Source organism: Schistocerca cancellata, chromosome 9, assembly GCF_023864275.1.
Source record: "Schistocerca cancellata isolate TAMUIC-IGC-003103 chromosome 9, iqSchCanc2.1, whole genome shotgun sequence".
In the NCBI taxonomy this organism is placed as follows: domain Eukaryota; kingdom Metazoa; phylum Arthropoda; class Insecta; order Orthoptera; family Acrididae; genus Schistocerca; species Schistocerca cancellata.
This window is the reverse complement of record NC_064634.1, coordinates 10,458,993-10,478,750: the sequence shown is the minus strand read 5'-3', so window position 1 is coordinate 10,478,750 and position 19,758 is coordinate 10,458,993. Positions and strand designations below refer to the sequence as shown.

The window sequence follows — 19,758 nt, the reverse complement described above, 5'->3', positions numbered from 1 at the left end:
CCCCTTTGGATTCACCTCCTGGATGAGGCTATGGCATTACCAGTGCGCCCAGGTGGCACCTCTGCAGAGCTGACTGGACACTTTTCAGCCATTTGGCTGTTTTGGAACACCGTGCCAGCGTCCACGAATGGGTTGACCATGTTACAGCCGTGATCTCCCATGCTGCTGAATTGTCGACCCCATGCTCCTCAGGTCATCCCAAGAGGCGTCCTGTCCCTTGGTGGACCACTGAGTGCTGCTCAGCCATCCGAGCCCGCCGTGCAGCTCTGCGCTGCTTCAAGTGCCGTCCCTCAGCCTACAATCTTGTGGCGTTGTGGGTGGCAAGGGCCAAGGCGCGGCGAGTGATTAAAGAGAGCAAACGACGGTCATGGCAATCGTTCTTGAACTCCATCTCCCGCTCCACTAGTTCTACGAAAGTATGGGAAGCCAACAGGAGGATTTCCGGAAAATGCAGCGAACTACCTGTCACGGCATTGCTGCATCAGGGATGTCTCCTCACTGCGCCAAGAGACATTGCCCAGACACTGGCCATGCATTTTGCGGAATCTACTGCCACTATTAACTGTGATCCAGATTTCTGCCGCTACCGCACTGCCATCGAGAGGGGACACTTGGACTTCTGGTCTCCAAATTCTGAACCCTACAACTGCCCCTTCACAATGTGGGAACTGGATTCGGTGCTGTCTGTGACTCGTGATACTGTGCCCGGTCATGATCAAATCCTGTACAGCATGATGCAGCACTTGTTGCTGCCATCCAAGGAAGTTCTCCTGAATTGTTTTAATATGATATGGTCATCCGGCACATTCCCTGACTCGTGGAGGGAGGCGATTTTGATTCCCCTCCTCAAAACGGGGAAGGACCGAATGCATCCCAGTAGTTATCAGAGTATTGCTTTGACGAGCTGTGTCGGGAAGACATTGGAACAATGGTCAACCGTCGCCTGGTTTGGCTGCTCGAGACCAGGCAACTCCTTAGCCCCTCTCAGTGTGGCTTTCGGAGATGTCGTTCAACTATAGACAACTTGACCCTGCTTGAGGCGGCCATCCAGCAGGCCTTCCTATGTAACCAACATTGTCTAGGTGTATTCTTTGACATTAATAAGGTGTATGACACTACTTGGCGCCGCCTTATCCTCAATCAACTTCATCAGTGGAGCTTTTGTGGCCATCTCCCCATCTTCATTCGGTCCTTTCTTTCCCGCCGCCTCTTTCGATATCGGGTCGGTAATGTGCTATCTGATTTGTACGTGCAGGAGAATGGTGTTCCTCAGGGAAGCGTTTTAAGTGTCACCCTCTTTGCCATCTCCATTAATAGTATCACGTCCACTATCCGGAGTCCTGCACAGTGCTCCTTGTTTGTGGACGATTTTGCTGTTTTCTGTTCTTTCTCCGGTCTTGTCACTGCTAGTCGGCAGCTGCAGCTTATGATAAAGCGATTAGAGGCATGGACTGCGAAGACGGGTTTTACCTTTTCTGCAGACAAATGTGTGTGTGTTCATTTTAATCGTTCTCGACGTCCTTTTACCTCCCCTGAATTGTGTCTGAGGGACACCATTCTTCCTTTTAGAGACACTGTGAGGTTCCTGGGCCTCACTTTTGAATCCAAGTTGTTGTGGTTGCCTCACCTTAAAGACCTCAAGGTGCGGGCCCTGAAGGCACTGAATATTTTGAAGTGACTGAGCCATCGGTCCTGGGGAGCAGATCGGGCGCGTCTGCTTTAGTTTTATAGAGCTTTCGTCCGGTCGCGTCTTGACTATGGATGCACCGTGTATGGGTCAGCGAGGCCTTCGTATCTGAAGATTCGTGGCGCTGTACACCATGAGGGTATCAGGCTGGCCACTGGTGCCTTCCGTACCAGTCCCATCCCCAGCCTGTGTGCTGAGGCAGGGGAACCGCCGCTCGCCATCCGGCGGAAACTCCTCATGGTGCGACGGGTGTGTTAATTCCTTGCCAGTCCTACCTCCGCTGCGTACCCTACCGTTGCCCGACCGCCTATGGAATGTCTCTTTTCCGGTCTTACCGGAGCAACGAGACTATTTGGGATTTGTGCCAAGCATTTGCTTGAGTCCCATGGTGTAGAGAGTGTGGCACCCCAACTCCAGGGTTTTACCCGCCTGCCTCCCTGGTTGCTCCAGAGGCCCAGCATCCTTTTAGACTTGTCAGAGTACGGAGGAGCTGCACTCCTGTGTTTGTTTTTACCTCCTTATTTTACAATATTTTAAACCAGCATCTCGACCATGTACCAGTATTTACGGATGGCTCTAAACAGGGGAACTCTGTTGGTTGTGCTGTTGTTTTCCCTGATTGAGTCGTCAAGTTACGGCTTCCTGCGGTGTTTACCATCTTTGATGCTGAATTGTTTGCGATCTTGCGGGCATTGGAGCAGATGAGATATGTTCCCAGTCTTAAGTTTCTCATCTGTTCTGACTCCCTGAGTCCCCTTCAGACCATGCAACACAGTGGATACGGTCGTCCAGAACACCCATGATGCCCTACTCCACCTGCAACGACAGGGGAAGGAGGTTTATTTCTGCTGGGTGCCGGGACACGGGGTATTAGGGGAAACGAACTGGCGGATGTGGCTGCCAAAGATGCATGTTCCCTCCCTCACGTTGTTGAATGTGCCGTCCCCCTCCATGCTGTTACCTCCCTTTTGCGTTTTCGTGTTATGCGTCAATGTGGCTGGCAGTCGGTGAAAATAAGCTGCGTCTGGTCAAGGCCACCACGCGGCCATGACGTACGTCCTACCAGTCATGCAGGTGGGATGAGGTTCTCCTCACTCGCCCCCGCATCGGGCACAGTCCCTTGACGCATGATTTCTTACTCTGGTGGGAGGACCCCCCAATCTGCAGTGCTTGTGGCATCCAGATTACTGTCCGCCACATTTTATTTGACTGTCCTTTATTCTCTGAGCAGAGGGCGGTGGTTTCGTTGCCACCAGATTTGCCCTCTATTTTGCAAGACGACGCAATGACTGTGGTTAAGGTCTTATGGTTTTCTGTCCTGTCCAATTTGTTGCCTTGGATTTTAGGGAGAGGATTTTAATGTGCTGCTGGGTGACTGGCTCACCCAGGTTTTAGGTAAGAGGTCTGCCAGTCACGATTACCTACTTGTTTCACTTCGATTTCTGTTCTCTTTTCTTTTTGTTTCCTTTCCTTTTTTAGTGCGTTTCTTCTCCTCTTGTTTTGCCTCTGTATGTGAGGATTTGGAACTATGTCAGGTCTGTGTCTTTTAGCCGTTCTCCTTGTTCGCTGTCCGTTTTCGTCCCTTCACGGCATGTGTTCCTGTTTCTATGCGTTTGGGCGCTGATGACCATGCTGTTTAGCACCCGAAAACCTCAAACCACACACACACACACACACACACACACACACACACACACACACACACACACACTTCCTATGAATCTGGGTCTGGCACCTGTTTTTCCCACTATTTGTTTTATATGGTCATTCCACTTAAGGTCGCTCTGGATAGTTACTCTTAGATATTTTATGGCTGATACTGTTTCCAGCAGTTATTGTAGCTATACACTAACAGATTTCTTTCCCTATGCATGTGCAATATGTCACATTTATTTATGTTCAGGGTAAATTTCCAGAGCGTGCACCAGTCATCAATTCTCTGGAGGTTATTCTGCAAATCGTTACTGTTTTCTGATGTTGCTACGTTGTTATAGACAACCGTATCATTTGCGAGCAGCCTTGGAGAGCGTCCGACGATTTCTACTGGATCGTTTGTATGTATTGTAGACAGTAATGGTCCTATCACACTTCCTTGGGGAACATTGGAAATTACCTTTACATCTGTCGATTTTGTTTTATTAAGAGTGATTTATTGAGTTCTGTCTTCAAGAAAGTCTTGCATGCAGTCACAAATCTGCTCTGATACTCAATAAGCTTGTATTTTTTTCGCTAAACGGCAATGCAGGACAGTGTCAAAATATTTGCTGAAGTCAGGAACACAGCATCAACCTGAGTGGCATTGTTTTTGGCACTGTGGAGCTCCTGGTGAGTTTTGCAGGATCTCTGTTTGTGGAATACATGTTGGTTTTGATAGAGAAGACTTTCCTTCTCCAAAACCATAATAATTCTTGAGCATACAACACGTTCCATAATTATACAACAGATTGATGTCAATGATATAGGGCTATAATTGTGTGCATCTGTCCTACAGCCCTTCTTAAAAACGGGAATGGCATGCGCTTTCTTTCAGTCACTAGGTACCCTTCGTTGCTCAAGTGATCTACAATAAATTACTGCTAGTTCTTTTGTTTAATCTTTGTAGAATCTTATAGGTATCTCAACTGGTCATGATGCCTTTCCGTTAGTAAATGACTGTAGTTGTTTTTCTGTTCCGTGATCGGTTAGCTCAATATGTGCCATCTCGACATTTGTATGATGACTGAAAGGAGACACCTTCATCTTCCATTTTGGTGCCAGTATGGTCACTGAGTGAATGAATAGATGATTATGTTCCACTTACTGATTTTACATATGACCAAAACCGCTTAGGGTTTTCACTCGGATTGGTTGACAAAGCTTTACTTTCAAAGTCATTGAACACTTCTCTCATTGCTCTCCTTATGCTCATTTTCGCTTTGTTCAGTTTTTGTTTGTCAGCTAGGTTTTTACCTCTCTTGAATCTGAGGTGAAGTTCTCTTTGTTTATGTGGCAATTTTCTAACACGGCTATTATGCCATGGTGAGTCTTTCCCATCTCTTAAGACCTTCCTCAGAACATACTTGTCTAGGGCATATTGCACGATTCCTTTGAATTTTTTCAATTTGTTTTTCACATCTTCATCCTCGTCACCGAATATTTGATGCTGACTGTTGATGTTACATTGAAATAAAACAGCGTTCTATGATGATACTGTGCACAGTACCATTCAGTAACTAAGGTTGATAGTGACTAAACACAGAACACTACTAGCCCAATATCTTCAGATTTATTCCATTTAAGAACTATGCACAGACCATGCACCAACATTAAGCATCATCGTCATCATAATCAGGTCATAGCTCCAGTTTCCCGGGTGCTGGTGATGAGCCTTTTTTTATCCTTGTACAGCTCTGTTTCATGGATCCAACCCGAAAGCATAAGATCTACAAGGAAGAGCTGTAAAAGGATAGAAAAAAGAGTTGGAAGAGGCTCGTCATGAGCACTGTGACCTGATGATGATGCTGTATCTTGGTGTTTGGTCTCCCCCTAATTCTCGTATGGTAAAAAGTTGAAGACATTGGGCTGGTAGTGTTTTGTATTTGACAGCTATCAATCTTAGATACCAAATGATACTGTAAACTGTTAATATTGTAAAATGCTGTGCCATTCAAGATGAAGTATACATTTAGTTTACTTGTAAATGAGAAAAAGTTTCTCACGTGTATATGTTGCTCTAAAATTAGATGTAATTGTGCCTGGTTGGTAATGAAATCAAGGAAATTCAGATGAAGAAAATCACAATAGAAATCTTTGTGAACAGTTTTGTTACAGAATTTACCACATAACTGCAGGTTACAAAGTAGACCTATTTGTTCAAACCCTGTTTCAATATTCAAATTGACAATGTCAACAGAAAAGGGGAAGGAAAACAGTTTAAGCATTTCTTCATGATGTTCTGAAAACAAATGTCAAGTCTGTGGAGATCATGCAATGGTTTTTGACAGCTTTCAATTTTTTTCTTTTTTTTTCCCCTCATATTGCTAAGTGTGGCAGCTGGAGGTGTGACTGGAAAGTCTTTTCATTTCTGGCCCACAAATTGGCTACCTATTATTTATCTTTCAATCCTGCTACAAGTTTGTCACTCACGTGCATGATGAGTACATCTGTTTAGCTTTAAAGTTGTAAGAATCTGTCAAGAATATGATGTAGCTTTAGTTAATATATCTCATAGTAAAATGACAAAGCTCAACAAGTGATTTCCAAATCTTCCACAGTCTTTGAACTGGTGATGTTAATCTATACTACAGAGGTAACTTGCTCAACAAGTCAACACACTCATGACTTTCTCCATGTTGATGCTCTTTACATATACAGGGTAATAATCATTGAACTGGAAGTTTGAGTCCTCTCTCGAGCATGGATTTGTGTGTTGTCCTTGGCATAAGATAGTTTAAGTTAGATTAAGTAGTGTGTAAGACTAGGGACCGCCGACCTCAGCAGTTTGGTCCCACAGAACTTACCACAAATTTCCAATTTTTTATATGAAAAAAAAACTTTGTTACAAACTACGGCATGCACACGGTTTATTCAACATGTAAATGCCACTATAGATATTCGGATTTAGGTTATGAGATGTTTGACGTGCCTGCCATAATTGGCAATGATGTGGCGCAGACGAATAGTGAAATTCTGCATGACCTGCTGAAGTATCAGAACATCAATGACCGCCTGAATGGCTGTTTTCAGCTCAGCAATGGTTTTGGGGCTATTATTGTACACCTTGTCTTTAATATAGCCTCCCCAGAAAGGAGTCGTATGTGTTTAGATCCGAAGAATATGGCTGCCAAGGCCCATGCCAGCGGCCTCTGGATATCCCAGAGCCAGAATGCGATCCCTAAAATGCTCCTCCAAGACACCAAAAAATGTTCCTGCTTTGATGGGTTTGAGCTCTGTCTTGCATGAACCACATCTTGTTGAAATCAGTCACATACTATTTGGTAGTCACTGTGCCATCAAGGAATATTGCACCGATTATTCCGTGACTGGACATTGCACACCATACAGTCACCCCAGTCACCCGTTGAGGGTGAAGAGACTTCGCGATTGGGAAATGCGGATTATCAGTCCCCCAAATGTGCCAATTTTGCATAATCGTGAACCCATCCAAATGAAAAGTGGGCTTTGTTGCTAAACTTAACCATATTCACATCAAAGTCCTGTTTGTCAATTCTGTGGACTATAGTATTGGTGAAACACAACTGCTGTTCCATGGCCCTTGGGGCTTAATGGCTGATGGGTTTGAATTTTGTATAGGAAGAGATGCATGTCTTCAACAACACTTTGTCACAGTGTCTCCCTGTTGATTCTCACCTGTGGTGCAGCTCGTCTGATCAATTTCCTCGGGGCTACTTTCTAACACAGCACATGTCTTCTTGATGTTTTCAGACGTTTCCACCCTTTTTGGACAACCGGCATTGCTAATGCTGTCGTCATGAACACTACCCATTCTCTCAAACTTAATTCTTGATTGTTAGCACTATTGGACCAGTTGTCTTCAGCTTGAATTTGGTCGCAAACTTTCTTTGAGCCATAGTAGGGCTGTTATTGCTCGTGTAGTAGGCCATCACAAGCGCTATATGCTCAGGCATGCTGTACTGTGACCTTTTCATTTGCAAATGGTCAATAACAAGAAGGCAACTTCCTGGCAGATTAAAACTGTGTGCCCGACCGAGACTCGAACTCGGGACCTTTGCCTTTCGCGGCCAAGTGCTCTACCAACTGAGCTACCGAAGCACGACTCACGCCCGGTACTCACAGCTTTACTTCTGCCAGTACCTCGTCTCCTACCTTCCAAACATTACAGAAGCTCTCCTGCGAATCTTGCAGAACTAGCACTCCTGAATGAAAGGATATTGCGGAGACATGGCTTAGCCACAGCCTGGGGGATGTTTCCAGAATGAGATTTTCACTCTGCAGCGGAGTGTGCGCTGATATGAAACTTCCTGGCAGATTAAAACTGTGTGCCCGACCGCGACTCGAACTCGGGACCTTTGCCTTTCGCGGGCAAGTGCTCTACCAACTGTGCTACCGAAGCACGACTCACGCCCGGTACTCACTGCTTTACTTCTGCCAGTACCTCGTCTCCTACTTTCCAAACTTTACAGAAGCTCTCCTGCGAACCTTGCAGAACTAGCACTCCTGAAAGAAAGGATATTGCGGAGACATGGCTTAGCCCAGGAGAGCTTCTGTAAAGTTTGGAAGGTAGGAGACGAGGTACTGGCAGAAGTAAAGCTGTGAGTACCGGGCGTGAGTCGTGCTTCGGTAGCTCAGTTGGTAGAGCACTTGCCCGCGAAAGGCAAAGGTCCCGAGTTCGAGTCTCGGTCGGGCACACAGTTTTAATCTGCCAGGAAGTTTCATATCAGCGCACACTCCGCTGCAGAGTGAAAATCTCATTCTGGAAACATCCCCCAGGCTGTGGCTAAGCCATGTCTCCGCAATATCCTTTCTTTCAGGAGTGCTAGTTCTGCAAGGCTCGCAGGAGAGCTTCTGTAATGTTTGGAAGGTAGGAGATGACGTACTGGCAGAAGTAAAGCTGTGAGTACCGGGCGTGAGTCGTGCTTCGGTAGCTCAGTTGGTAGAGCACTTGCCCGCGAAAGGCAAAGGTCCCGAGTACGAGTCTAGGTCGGGCACACACTTTTAATCTGCCAGGAAGTTTCATATCAGCGCACACTCCGCTGCAGAGTGAAAATCTCATTCTGGAAACATCCCCCAGGCTGTGGCTAAGCCATGTCTCCGCAATATCCTTTCTTTCAGGAGTGCTAGTTCTGCAAGGTTCGCAGGAGAGCTTCTGTAAAGTTTGGAAGGTAGGAGACGAGGAACTGGCAGAAGTAAAGCTGTGAGTACCGGGCGTGAGTCGTGCTTCGGTAGCTCAGTTGGTAGAGCACTTGCCCGCGAAAGGCAAAGGTCCCGAGTTCGAGTCTCGGTCGGGCACACAGTTTTAATCTGCCAGGAAGTTTCATATCAGCGCACACTCCGCTGCAGAGTGAAAATCTCATTCTGGAAACATCCCCCAGGCTGTGGCTAAGCCATGTCTCCGCAATATCCTTTCTTTCAGGAGTGCTAGTTCTGCAAGGTTCGCAGGAGAGCTTCTGTAAAGTTTGGAAGGTAGGAGACGAGGTACTGGCAGAAGTAAAGCTGTGAGTACCGGGCGTGAGTCGTGCTTCGGTAGCTCAGTTGGTAGAGCACTTGCCCGCGAAAGGCAAAGGTCCCGAGTTCGAGTCTCGGTCGGGCACACAGTTTTAATCTGCCAGGAAGTTTCATATCAGCGCACACTCCGCTGCAGAGTGAAAATCTCATTCTGGAATCATCCCCCAGGCTGTGGCTAAGCCATGTCTCCGCAATATCCTTTCTTTCAGAAGTGCTAGTTCTGCAAGGTTCGCAGGAGAGCTTCTGTAAAGTTTGGAAGGTAGGAGACGAAGTACTGGCAGAAGTAAAGCTGTGAGTAAAGGCGTGAGTCGTGCTTCAGTAGCTCAGTTGGTAGAGCACTTGCCCACGAAAGGCAAAGGTCCCGAGTTCGAGTCTCGGTCGGGCACACAGTTTTGATCTGCCAGGAAGTTTCATATCAGCGCACACTCCGCTGCAGAGTGAAAATCTCATTCTGGAAACATCCCCCAGGCTGTGGCTAAGCCATGTCTCCGCAATATCCTTTCTTTCAGGACTGCTAGTTCTGCAAGGTTCGCAGGAGAGCTTCTGTAAAGTTTGGAAGGTAGGAGACGAGGTACTGGCAGAAGTAAAGCTGTGAGTACCGGGCGTGAGTCGTGCTTCGGTAGCTCAGTTGGTAGAGCACTTGCCCGCGAAAGGCAAAGGTCCCGAGTTCGAGTCTCGGTCGGGCACACAGTTTTAATCTGCCAGGAAGTTTCATATCAGCGCACACTCCGCTGCAGAGTGAAAATCTCATTCTGGGAACAAGAAGGCACATGCGCATTCACATACTAATTCCCCTCATGCTCCGCGGCCTACCATGCAGTTTGAATGTCCAAACATATAGCATTCAGAAGTTATGACGATTTTATTTCATGAAGTTCAATAACTGTCACTCTGTAACTTCTACTGATGATAAATGAAATGTTGTACAAAAATCTTTTGTAGAGGTAGCAGTGATTTTGATGTGTCTCATAAAAGTGATGTTTCATACTATGATAGCTATTTTGACATGATAGTCACAAAAGGAAGAGTCTCCTATAGACTCTGTCAGTTTATTTTGTTCAGAATATAGTAAAACCTTGGTAATTTGAGCCATGGCAATCCAAGCCTCCTTTCAATCAAAGGTGGACAATGGGTGACTATTACGTTTAAAAAAAATCACAAAGAATATCATGGATAAAATTTTAAAAAAATCCAGGAAATGGGTGTGACCAGTGACAGAGATGTGTGTGCATACATTTGTGCCTGCTTTAGCTACTATTGTTGTTTCACCCGCTGCCAGTTAGCAAGAGTCTGCTTAGTGTTCTGTGTATGTGTAATCAGGTTGTGTTACGTATTTATTATTGTTTCTGCCATTTCTTCAGTAACGTGAACACTGACTCTTCAAAACATAAGAGAAAATTTGTTTCTTTGGAGATGAAAGTTTTAGTACTGAACAGATTAGACAGAGGAGGACTATAAAAAAGGCAGTGGCAGAGTTGGGCTTAGGTGAAGTGAGTGACTGGTGATAAAACGGGGAAAAAAAAGAAGAAAAAATTTGGAATCCACGTACTATGAAAAAAATCGGAATGCAAAAGTCTAGTGAAGCCTTTTACTTGTAGTTTACTAACAGTGAGCCAAAGGAAGCACAATAAGTAGTCCAATGACTCAGGAGAAGGCACTTTTATCAGAAGAAGGAGAAGAAAGTTTTTCTGCTAGTTCTGACACTCTGTATGGGCAAATTAGGTGCAAGAGATTTGGGGTGAGCCAGCTTGAAATTTGCAGTGAAAGCTATCCACTGACAACAGAGCTGTCAAAGTAATCCTAAGGAAAAATACAAAAATATAGTAAATTAGGAAAATCTGTCACTGGATCAAGTTTATAGTTGTGATGAGACAGGACTCCAACTACCGTATTTACTCGAATCTAAGCCGCACTTTTTTTTCCGGTTTTTGTAATCCAAAAAACCGCCTGCGGCTTAGAATCGAGTGCAAAGTAAGCGGAAGTTCTGAAAAATGTTGGTAGGTGCCGCCACAACTAACTTCTGCCGTCGAATATATGTAGCGGTTCACATGCATGCTTTTCAGGCACAAAGATAAATACTGGCGCCAAAACCTCTGCGTCAGTAAATAAATAAAAAAAAAACGATGTAAGACGAAATTTTTTCTCCGCCCCGAGTTTCGACCACTGCATTTTCATACATTATCCAACGAAGTAAATACAAATTCCGTATTGTTAGTCTTCGAATGTAGCAACATTTCAATGTACTGTACTACGAAAATCCGACTGGCAAGACTGTTTGGGATGTTTGTCAATATGGCCAACTCTACGTTCTGAATTTTTTCTACCTATGAGAAGAGATGGTTACTAATAGGAACTTTTATGAATTGTGAATCACATGCAGTATTCTCTTCACCATAAGAATAATACGTATATAAACATTTTGCCATGTATTCTTTTGTGTTTGCTGCTATCGCATTTAAATCCTGTCCGCTTAATAAACTACGAAACTAGAGTGAGACAACAGCAAACGCCGAAGAATATACATATCATTTCATGTTTATATTCGTATTATTCTTATGCCTAATAGTGATAGTCAGAAATGAAGCACGTCAATTGACTAGATTTTTAAATCTAAGATGACTAATTTCTGTGCAGAATGTTATGTACTAAAGAGACGGCTGCAAAGATTTTCAAACAGAAAAATTTTCGCTAAACTCTCGTTCAGAACATCTTCTATCATACGCAGTCTATTATTTGGTTCTTGTTGATCGTCAAAGAAAGCAGCAGTGTTAGTAACAACAAATAGCAGTCTCTCGCCATTGTTTCGCTAATGAGACGATTTCTCTCTTTTTCTTTTTTTAATTGTAAGCGGCGGTAGTGCGCACAAAAGCAAGCCACGCCGCGAGCGGCGACAGGCCGTAAACACTGATTATCAGAATGCGACAAACAGTGCATGACACAGTACAGTAATGCATTTTCAGCTTAGAGTGACGTAAACACCTATAACAAAGAGAACGGCACTTATAAGATCAAAGAAAAATAAGCAATCGATCCAAACCAGACGAAGCACGTGAAAAAGGAAGGGTACCCGTATAATTATGGACGGAGCGCCTGACGCATAGCTATGGCTACATGGTAAAGCCTAACTGCTTAGCTTACTACGCGAACCAAACTACTGTAGCTGTATCGTCATTCATTCGACCTAATTGTGTCTCATATTACAATGGACCAACTTTGTTTCGATTTGGAGGTGCGGCCTAAAACTTTACTCTCCCCTTGAATTTCGAGTCTCATATTTCAGGTGCGGCTTAGATTCGGGAAAATTTTTTTTCCTTGATTTCGAGTCTCATTTTTCAGGTGCGGCTTAGATTCGAGTGCGGCTTAGATTCGAGTAAATACGGTAAAGCACTAGCAGCCAGAAATGAAGCTTCCTCTCCAGGTTATAAGAAATCAAAAGATAGAGTAATACAAATGTCAGCCTTACTGGTTCTCTCTCTCTCTCTCTCTCTCTCTCTCTCTTTCTCTCTCTTTCTCTCCCTCCCCCTCTCCCTCCCCCTCCCCCTCTCCCTCCCCCTCCCCCTCCCCCTCCCCCTCCCCCCCCTTCCATACATCTGTACTGGAAACAAAAATAAATACTTAACAAGCAAAAAATTTATCATTCAAGACAACACAGGATGTAACCCAACGAAGTGAGTCATAGTGATGGAACAGTGGCATTAGAATTAGCACTGTGCTGTGTGGAGCAGCAAAATCTGGTGACACCGGATGATGTTATGCTTTTACGAAGATGGCAGGACTACACTGCTAACAGATATTCTTAAAAAAAAAAAAAAACCTCTATTGATTCTTTCTGAAAATAAAATATGTACAATAGCAACAGTTCTACAGTAATATGTGTAATACGTATGTGTTTATCGTAAATGCTTGAGTTTATACTAGAACATAATTTGTAAAACAAACTTTAAGTAATACAGTAACTAATAAAATACCTTTGTTTATTGTAATAATACTGTGAACATCAAATTTTGACCCTATTTTAAAGAAAAGGACTCTAAAATTGTCACTCTTTGTCTAATTTGAGTTTTCCCAAATTCGAGCTCTACTCGGACCCAATTACCTCAAATTACTGAGGTTTTAGTATGAGTCTTAGTAATTATTTAATAATAAGGCTGCTTTTGAGATGGAAGAATAAATAACCATCCAAACAGTATCACAAATGGTGGTGCATTCATCTTGTGTCAAAGAAAATGCAATTAAAATTTGTGCAAGAAGCCTCGTTTTCACTGTTAAGTGAATGACAATGTCTTGAATTCTGCATCTTATGGTTCAGTGAGACAGGCTACATGAAATTTTCTGTTTTCAGGCTAAATCTGATCAGTTGTAGATACCAAACACGTTGTCACTAATTTTCCTTCAGTTGAACTAGACACCTTGTCCAGTATTAGAAAAGCAATAAGGCAAATTGCTTTTACTGACTTTCTTCTGCAAAAACATATAGATGTACACAATGAAGTTACTGAAAAAATGAACACAGTAAGTTACTTTTGCGCTTCCACTTGATGAATACATAAGTTAGTCACATTACACAATCATGCTTTCTTTGTTTTGCACCTCAGCAACCGTAAAATCTTGTTATAACATCATGAATGAGTTTTTTTTTAAATCGTGCAAAACATCTTGAAATACTGTTCCATTATCATTGATTGTTATTAATCTTGTGTGGACAGTTTTTACAGTGGTATTAATATGTCTAACTTTAACTTTGAAGTTATATCCTAACAGCTGTGCCACTTATCATGAGTTTAAACAGAGAAGCCCTTCATACTGAGTGGCATTACATTAAAGGCTGCACCAGAAGTAACATGTTTTCATTCCTCAGAAGTCAGTGCAAAACTGTATTCTCTCCTCTGCTGCATATCATTATCTATATGTCCCTCACTCGTTCTACAAGTCATGAATGAGCAACCATGCTTGTACTTGCCAAGTCACATCCTGAACAGATTTGTGAGTTACAGTAACAGTATATGTTGAAAATGTAAATATTTTAAGATAGAGTAAACAAATACAAATCATACAAAAAATTATTATAGTTGCAACACTGACTCTGTGTAACTGCAGTATAACTTCCCTATTTTTTGCCCTTTTGAAAGTCTTTCTCTTCTGTAGAATTAACCATTTTCAATCACCAACCAGCTGGTGTGTATCTAGCAGCCTCAAGACAGCCAGCAACTTTTTAATCTTTTGATTTATAATCGTAGTCTCCACATATCTCTTCTCTGCAAGCAGTGCATTCAATTTATTCCCATTTTATGTGAATGTCAAATTGAATATTTGTTTATATCTAAAAACAAAGATGATGTAACTTACCAAACGAAAGCATTGGTATGTTGATAGAGCCTTCTTGGTTACCCAGGCCTGGCAACCCAAAGTTTGGTACAGATTTATTGACGACATCTTCATGATCTGGACTCACAGTGAAGAAGAACTCCAGAATTTCCTCTCCAACCTCAACTCCTTTGGTTCCATCAGATTCAGCTGGTCCTACTCCAAATCCCATGCAACTTTCCTTGACGTTGACCTCCATCTGTCCAATGGCCAGCTTCATACATCTGTCCACATCAAACCCACCAACAAGCAACAGTACCTCTATTATGACAGCTGCCACTCATTCCATATCAAACGGCCCCTTTCCTACAGCCTAGGTCTTTGTGGCAAACGAATCTGCTCCAATCCTGAATCCCTGAACCATTACACCAACAACCTGAAAACAGCTTTTACATCCCGCAACTACCCTCCCGACCTGATACAGAAGCAAATAGCCAGAGCCACTTCCTCATCCCCTCAAACCCAGAAACTCTCGCAGAAGAACCCCAAAAGTGCCCCACTTGTGACAGGATACTTTCCGGGACTGGATCAGACTCTGAATGTGGCTCTCTAGCAGGGATATGACTTCCTCAAATCCTGCCCTGAAATGAGATCTATCCTTCATGAAATCCTCCCCACTCCACCAATAGTGTCTTTCCGCCGTCCACCTAACCTTCGTAACCTCGTAGTTCATCCCTATGAAATCCCTAGACCACCTTCCCTACCCTCTGGCTCCTACCCTTGTAACCGCCCCTGGTGTAAAACCTGTCCCATGCACCCTCCCACCACCACCTACTCCAGTCCTGTAACCCGGAAGGTGTACACGATCAAAGGCAGAGCCACGTGTGAAAGCACCCACGTGATCTACCAACTGACCTGCCTACACTGTGATGCATTCTATGTGGGAATGACCAGCAACAAACTGTCCATTCGCATGAATGGACACAGGCAGACAGTGTTTGTTGGTAATGAGGATCACCCTGTGGCTAAACATGCCTTGGTGCACGGCCAGCACATCTTGGCACAGTGTTACACCGTCCGGGTTATCTGGATACTTCCCACTAACGCCAACCTGTCAGAACTCCGGAGATGGGAACTTGCCCTTCAGTATATCCTCTCTTCCTGTTACCCACCAGGCCTTAATCTCCGCTAATTTCAAGTTGCTGCCACTCATACCTCACCTGTCATTCAACAACATCTTTGCCTCTGTACTTCCGCCTCGACTGACATCTCTGCCCAAACTCTTTGCCTTTACGTATGTCTGCTTGTGTCTGTGTATGTGCGGATGGATACGTGTGTATACCTGTCCTTTTTTCCCCCTAAGGTAAGTCTTTCCGCTCCCGGGATTGGAATGACTCCTTACCCTCTCCCTTAAAACCCACATCCTTTCGTCTTTCCCTCTCCTTCCCTCTTTCCTGATGAAGCAACCGTGGGTTGCGAAAGCTTGAATTTTGTGTGTGTGTTTTTGTTTGTTAGTGTCTCTATCAACATACCAACGCTTTTGTTTAGTAAGTTACATCATCTTTGTTTTTAGATATATTTTTCCCACGTGGAATGTTTTCCTCTATTACATGAATATTTCTTTATGTATATGGCTACAGGATGACCCAGAGTATAATATGAACACCCTATTTGAAGAAGCTTCTTAAGAATTTTCTTATTTTCAACAAATTCAGACTAGCAAAATTGGAGTTGTCGTATTGAATTAAAATATCATATGATTTCCCAAAGAAACTGTGCCCCAGAAATTGGTATAAGTTTACTACAGGTAAACATTTGTCTGATTGTCACTGTCCATATAGCCTAGCAGAATATAAATAATGGAAGGTGTGAAGGTAACAGCTAACGTTATAGTGTAGGTGAGACATTGTGCTATTTAGAAGACTGAAAATGTTGCTAAGTTTGTGAACATTGCTCTTCTTGCGAACTATGACAGAAAATATACTACTGCTACTGTTGCTGCTACCGCCACCACCACCACCACCACCACCACCACCACCACCACCTCTCTCTCTCTCTCTCTCTCTCTCTCCGCTCTCTCTCTCTCTCTCTCTCTCTCTCTCTCTCTCTCTCTCTCTCTCTCTCACACACACATATATATTCAAGATGTAAAATGTTAATATTTTCACTTTATCTGTGTGATATTAAATTTCATTTCAGTTATAAATAACGGGCCTGATGGATGCCAGTCTGTGTATCATCTCCATATCCATGTAGTCGGTGGGCGACAGCTTGGTTGGCCACCAGGTTAACTATTGCAGTTTATTGTGCACATATTTTTGTTATAACTGTTGCTCAATTCTTTGGAACCTGTAAATAAGAGAACAATAAACAAGTTTACCATGAAAGAATAATCAGAAATGCTTTGAATGTGTGGACTATTATTTTGTTCTATTTCCTTTGAAGGTGCTGTCATGGCAATTGTTTGAAAAATTGTACTTGCTGATCTTAAGTGTAAGCTGTTTGGCAGTTATCAGAAAAATTAGAATTGCTAAAAGAAGTGGATTATATCTACATAGGAGCATTATGTAAGCTGGCAGGATGGAGGTGAATTCTACCAAGTCAGACAAAAAGATTTAAATATCACAAATAGTTCGTTTACTTTAGACATATCGTACAGCTTTGATACTTCAGTGACTGTGCATACACACCAAGATATTAAGAAACAATCTGTCAGTTACAGTAAAAAATGTGTAAGGTGATGCTAGTAGTCTGACAGCATAAAATACAAGGGGTGTTCAATAAGTAATGCAACACATTTTTTGTTTCTTGGACAATTTCATTGTGACATCGGGAATGTTCCCAATTCAGCCCCTGTAGTTTCATGAAGTTCTGATAGGTGACAATGTATACCCAGCCTGTAAAATGGTGTCTGGAGCAGAGATCTGTTTCAAGCAGAGAACTATAATTGAGTTTCTTTTAGCAGAGAAAGAGAGCATTGCAGATATTCCTAGGCACTTTCAGAATGTCTACAGAGACCTGGCAGTGGAGAAAAGCTTGATGAGTCATTGGGCGAGGTGTTTGTCCTCCCTCATGGTGCAACTATCAACTCTGGAGTGTATTGTGCTACCCTCCAGAAACTTAAGAAATGACTTTAGGATGTTTGAAATAATAATAATAATATGCAAAGGAACTACTTCTCCCTGCCAGCACAAGACCTCACGCAAGCCTGCACACTTCATTGGACTGTTCTTCCTCATACACTCTACAGCTTGGATCTCACATCTTCATATTTGCAAATGTTTGGCCCCATGAAGCACTTTGCGGGAAGCAGTACATAGATTATGGGTTGGTTATTGATGCAGCAAGACATTGGGTCCCACGTTGACCAGCAGAGTGGTACCATGTGGGCATACAGTAAGGTGGTAAGGCAGTTGCACTGAATGGAGATTATGTTGAGAAATAGGATTTTGTAGCAAAAAGAGTGGGTATTAATATGATGTATTGGAGTTCTAAATAAAGTCAACCTGTTTTCAGGAGAAAAAGTGTTGCATTTCTTGTTGAACACACCTGATACGTGTGTCCTTTGGCTTCATAATTGTCAGTGGAGGGGCTGAAATATTTCAGAACTTAAGTTATAAATACTTGATTATTACTACATTAAGTGACATGCAGAACTAGACAATATTGCCTGTGATTCAAGGTCAATGAATTGTCCTAGGTTCAGCATCCAAAAGGGTCAGTCAAAGGTTGTGCCATTGACTTGAGTTTTACATTTTAATGCATGGACAACAATTGCCAGTTTGATCTTGATCTCTTGCCCTAAACTGCATAGAACTGATTTATGATGCTCTAAGGAAGTATGCTGCCACAATCTTTCTCTGCAGATTCCTGTTGGGCTGAAATCAACTGTGAGAAGAATGGTAGTTATTTCCTATAGATCTCATGGATGCCACTGTCATCAGCATTACCCATTACTGCTGAAAGTAATCACACGCTACATTGACATCAGTTGTAATACGAAATCAGCACATCCAACTTTTACATGTCAAGCAGTTTATAAACTCAAACAAATACTTTCTCCTGGGATTTTCTGTCATCCACAAGTTACAAGTAACTTTTTTGATTTTGACATGTTTCATTTGACCAAGATGAGCATCTTGAGAACTGTGTATACAGTGTGTTCCACCATCATACACTAGAATAAATTGACAGATTTAACTTACAACATGATAACTTGCATTACTAAGTTGAGGGCCACATGTTACAATTATCGGGCTGTGTGTAGCACCACCATCATACATGAAGTGAAGTGGAGTTCTTTGATTGTGTACAGTTACCACACATGTTGTGGTGAGGTACATTCTTTCATTAATCAGCTAGACATCATTTCTTGTTGAGTGAGTCAAAAGCCCTACAGATATGCTCTTCGGTTAAAAGTACCTCACAATGCCTAATGTAAAACAGTGGAATACAAAAAACAATATCACTAAACCATGGCAAATATCCATCACGTTTCCAGGCTTTAACATATAGAAGTCCAAAAACTGTACCTGGCTACTAAAATAATTTTGAAAAGAAATTGTAATATTACTAACTGAAATAATAATTGCTGTTTTTATGGGCATTAACATACATGTGTCGTTTATATAACAGGTTATTAATGCCATTAAAAGTGACCTATATTAGCGTAGATTAAACATACAATTCAGTAATGATGACATGATTCCTCATGTCTACAGCTATTAGAGTATAATATATAGAGATGAAGGTATTTACAAGATTTGTATTTGGTACATATACGTATTTGTGTATGCTCATGAAGGTAGCAAATTTCAAATTGCATGGAATGTTCATATTTAAACCAGACGGCAATTAGGAAGACCGTTCGTGTTAGCACTGCTGACGTCATAAACACGGTAAACAGTTGCTGCTTTCATGGGCATGAACACATTTCTAAGATTCATGACTGGTTAGAAATACCTTTTAAATTAACACAAAAAAGAAATTAAAACTGATGTTTTGTAGGCATTTACTTAATGTATGTTGTATTTGTAAAAGCTCATCAAAATTAATAAGAATGATCTACAAATAAGTTAATATGATTGCAGAAGTCAGAGATAGCAACATGATTCGTCTAAAAATTACAGTTCATTAAAATGGAAAAATATTAGTAACACATTTCCTCAGTTATGTAATGTAAGTTACCGCATTGTAAGTTGAATATGTGAATTTATTTTATTTTATGGTGGTTAGCACATTGCATATTCACAGTTCTGAAGAGGCTTGTGGTGGTCGAGTGAAACATTTCAAAATAAAATTGCATGCTACTAGTGGCTGCACTGCAGTTTTAATATTTAATGGTCACTGTTATCCAGCAGGCAGTTCCTATGCCTGTACTCTCTGTATTTCTGCTATATTGTGCAGTTAAGTTTACTTAAATTTGGGCCAGAGTTGTTCAGTTTTTGATTTTTCCTCAATTTATTGCAACCAGAGAAGCTGGGTGTACAAGTAACAGATCAGATTACATCTTAATTACACAATTGTGGCTTTTGTCAGGCCCGTCACTGAAAACGGCTCACGCACTGACGTGAAGTTTTGCT

At 42.5% G+C, this 19,758-nt stretch overlaps 1 protein-coding gene across 3 annotated transcripts in view; it reads left to right on the top strand.

The window, feature by feature from the left end:
- LOC126100605 (uncharacterized HIT-like protein Synpcc7942_1390) overlaps positions 1-16,570 on the top strand; it is a 45,384-nt gene extending 28,814 nt beyond the window's left edge. For 2 of the 3 annotated variants that reach the window (XM_049911234.1, XM_049911232.1), the window contains exon 4: positions 16,376-16,570. In XM_049911234.1, coding sequence (XP_049767191.1) covers positions 16,376-16,467 — 92 coding nt within the window. In that variant the 3' untranslated portion in view covers positions 16,468-16,570. Of the gene's footprint in view, positions 1-13,214; positions 13,391-16,375 lie in introns of those variants that run through there. The other variant, XM_049911233.1, reaches the window with a different exon arrangement.
- The last annotated feature ends 3,188 nt before the right edge of the window (positions 16,571-19,758 follow it).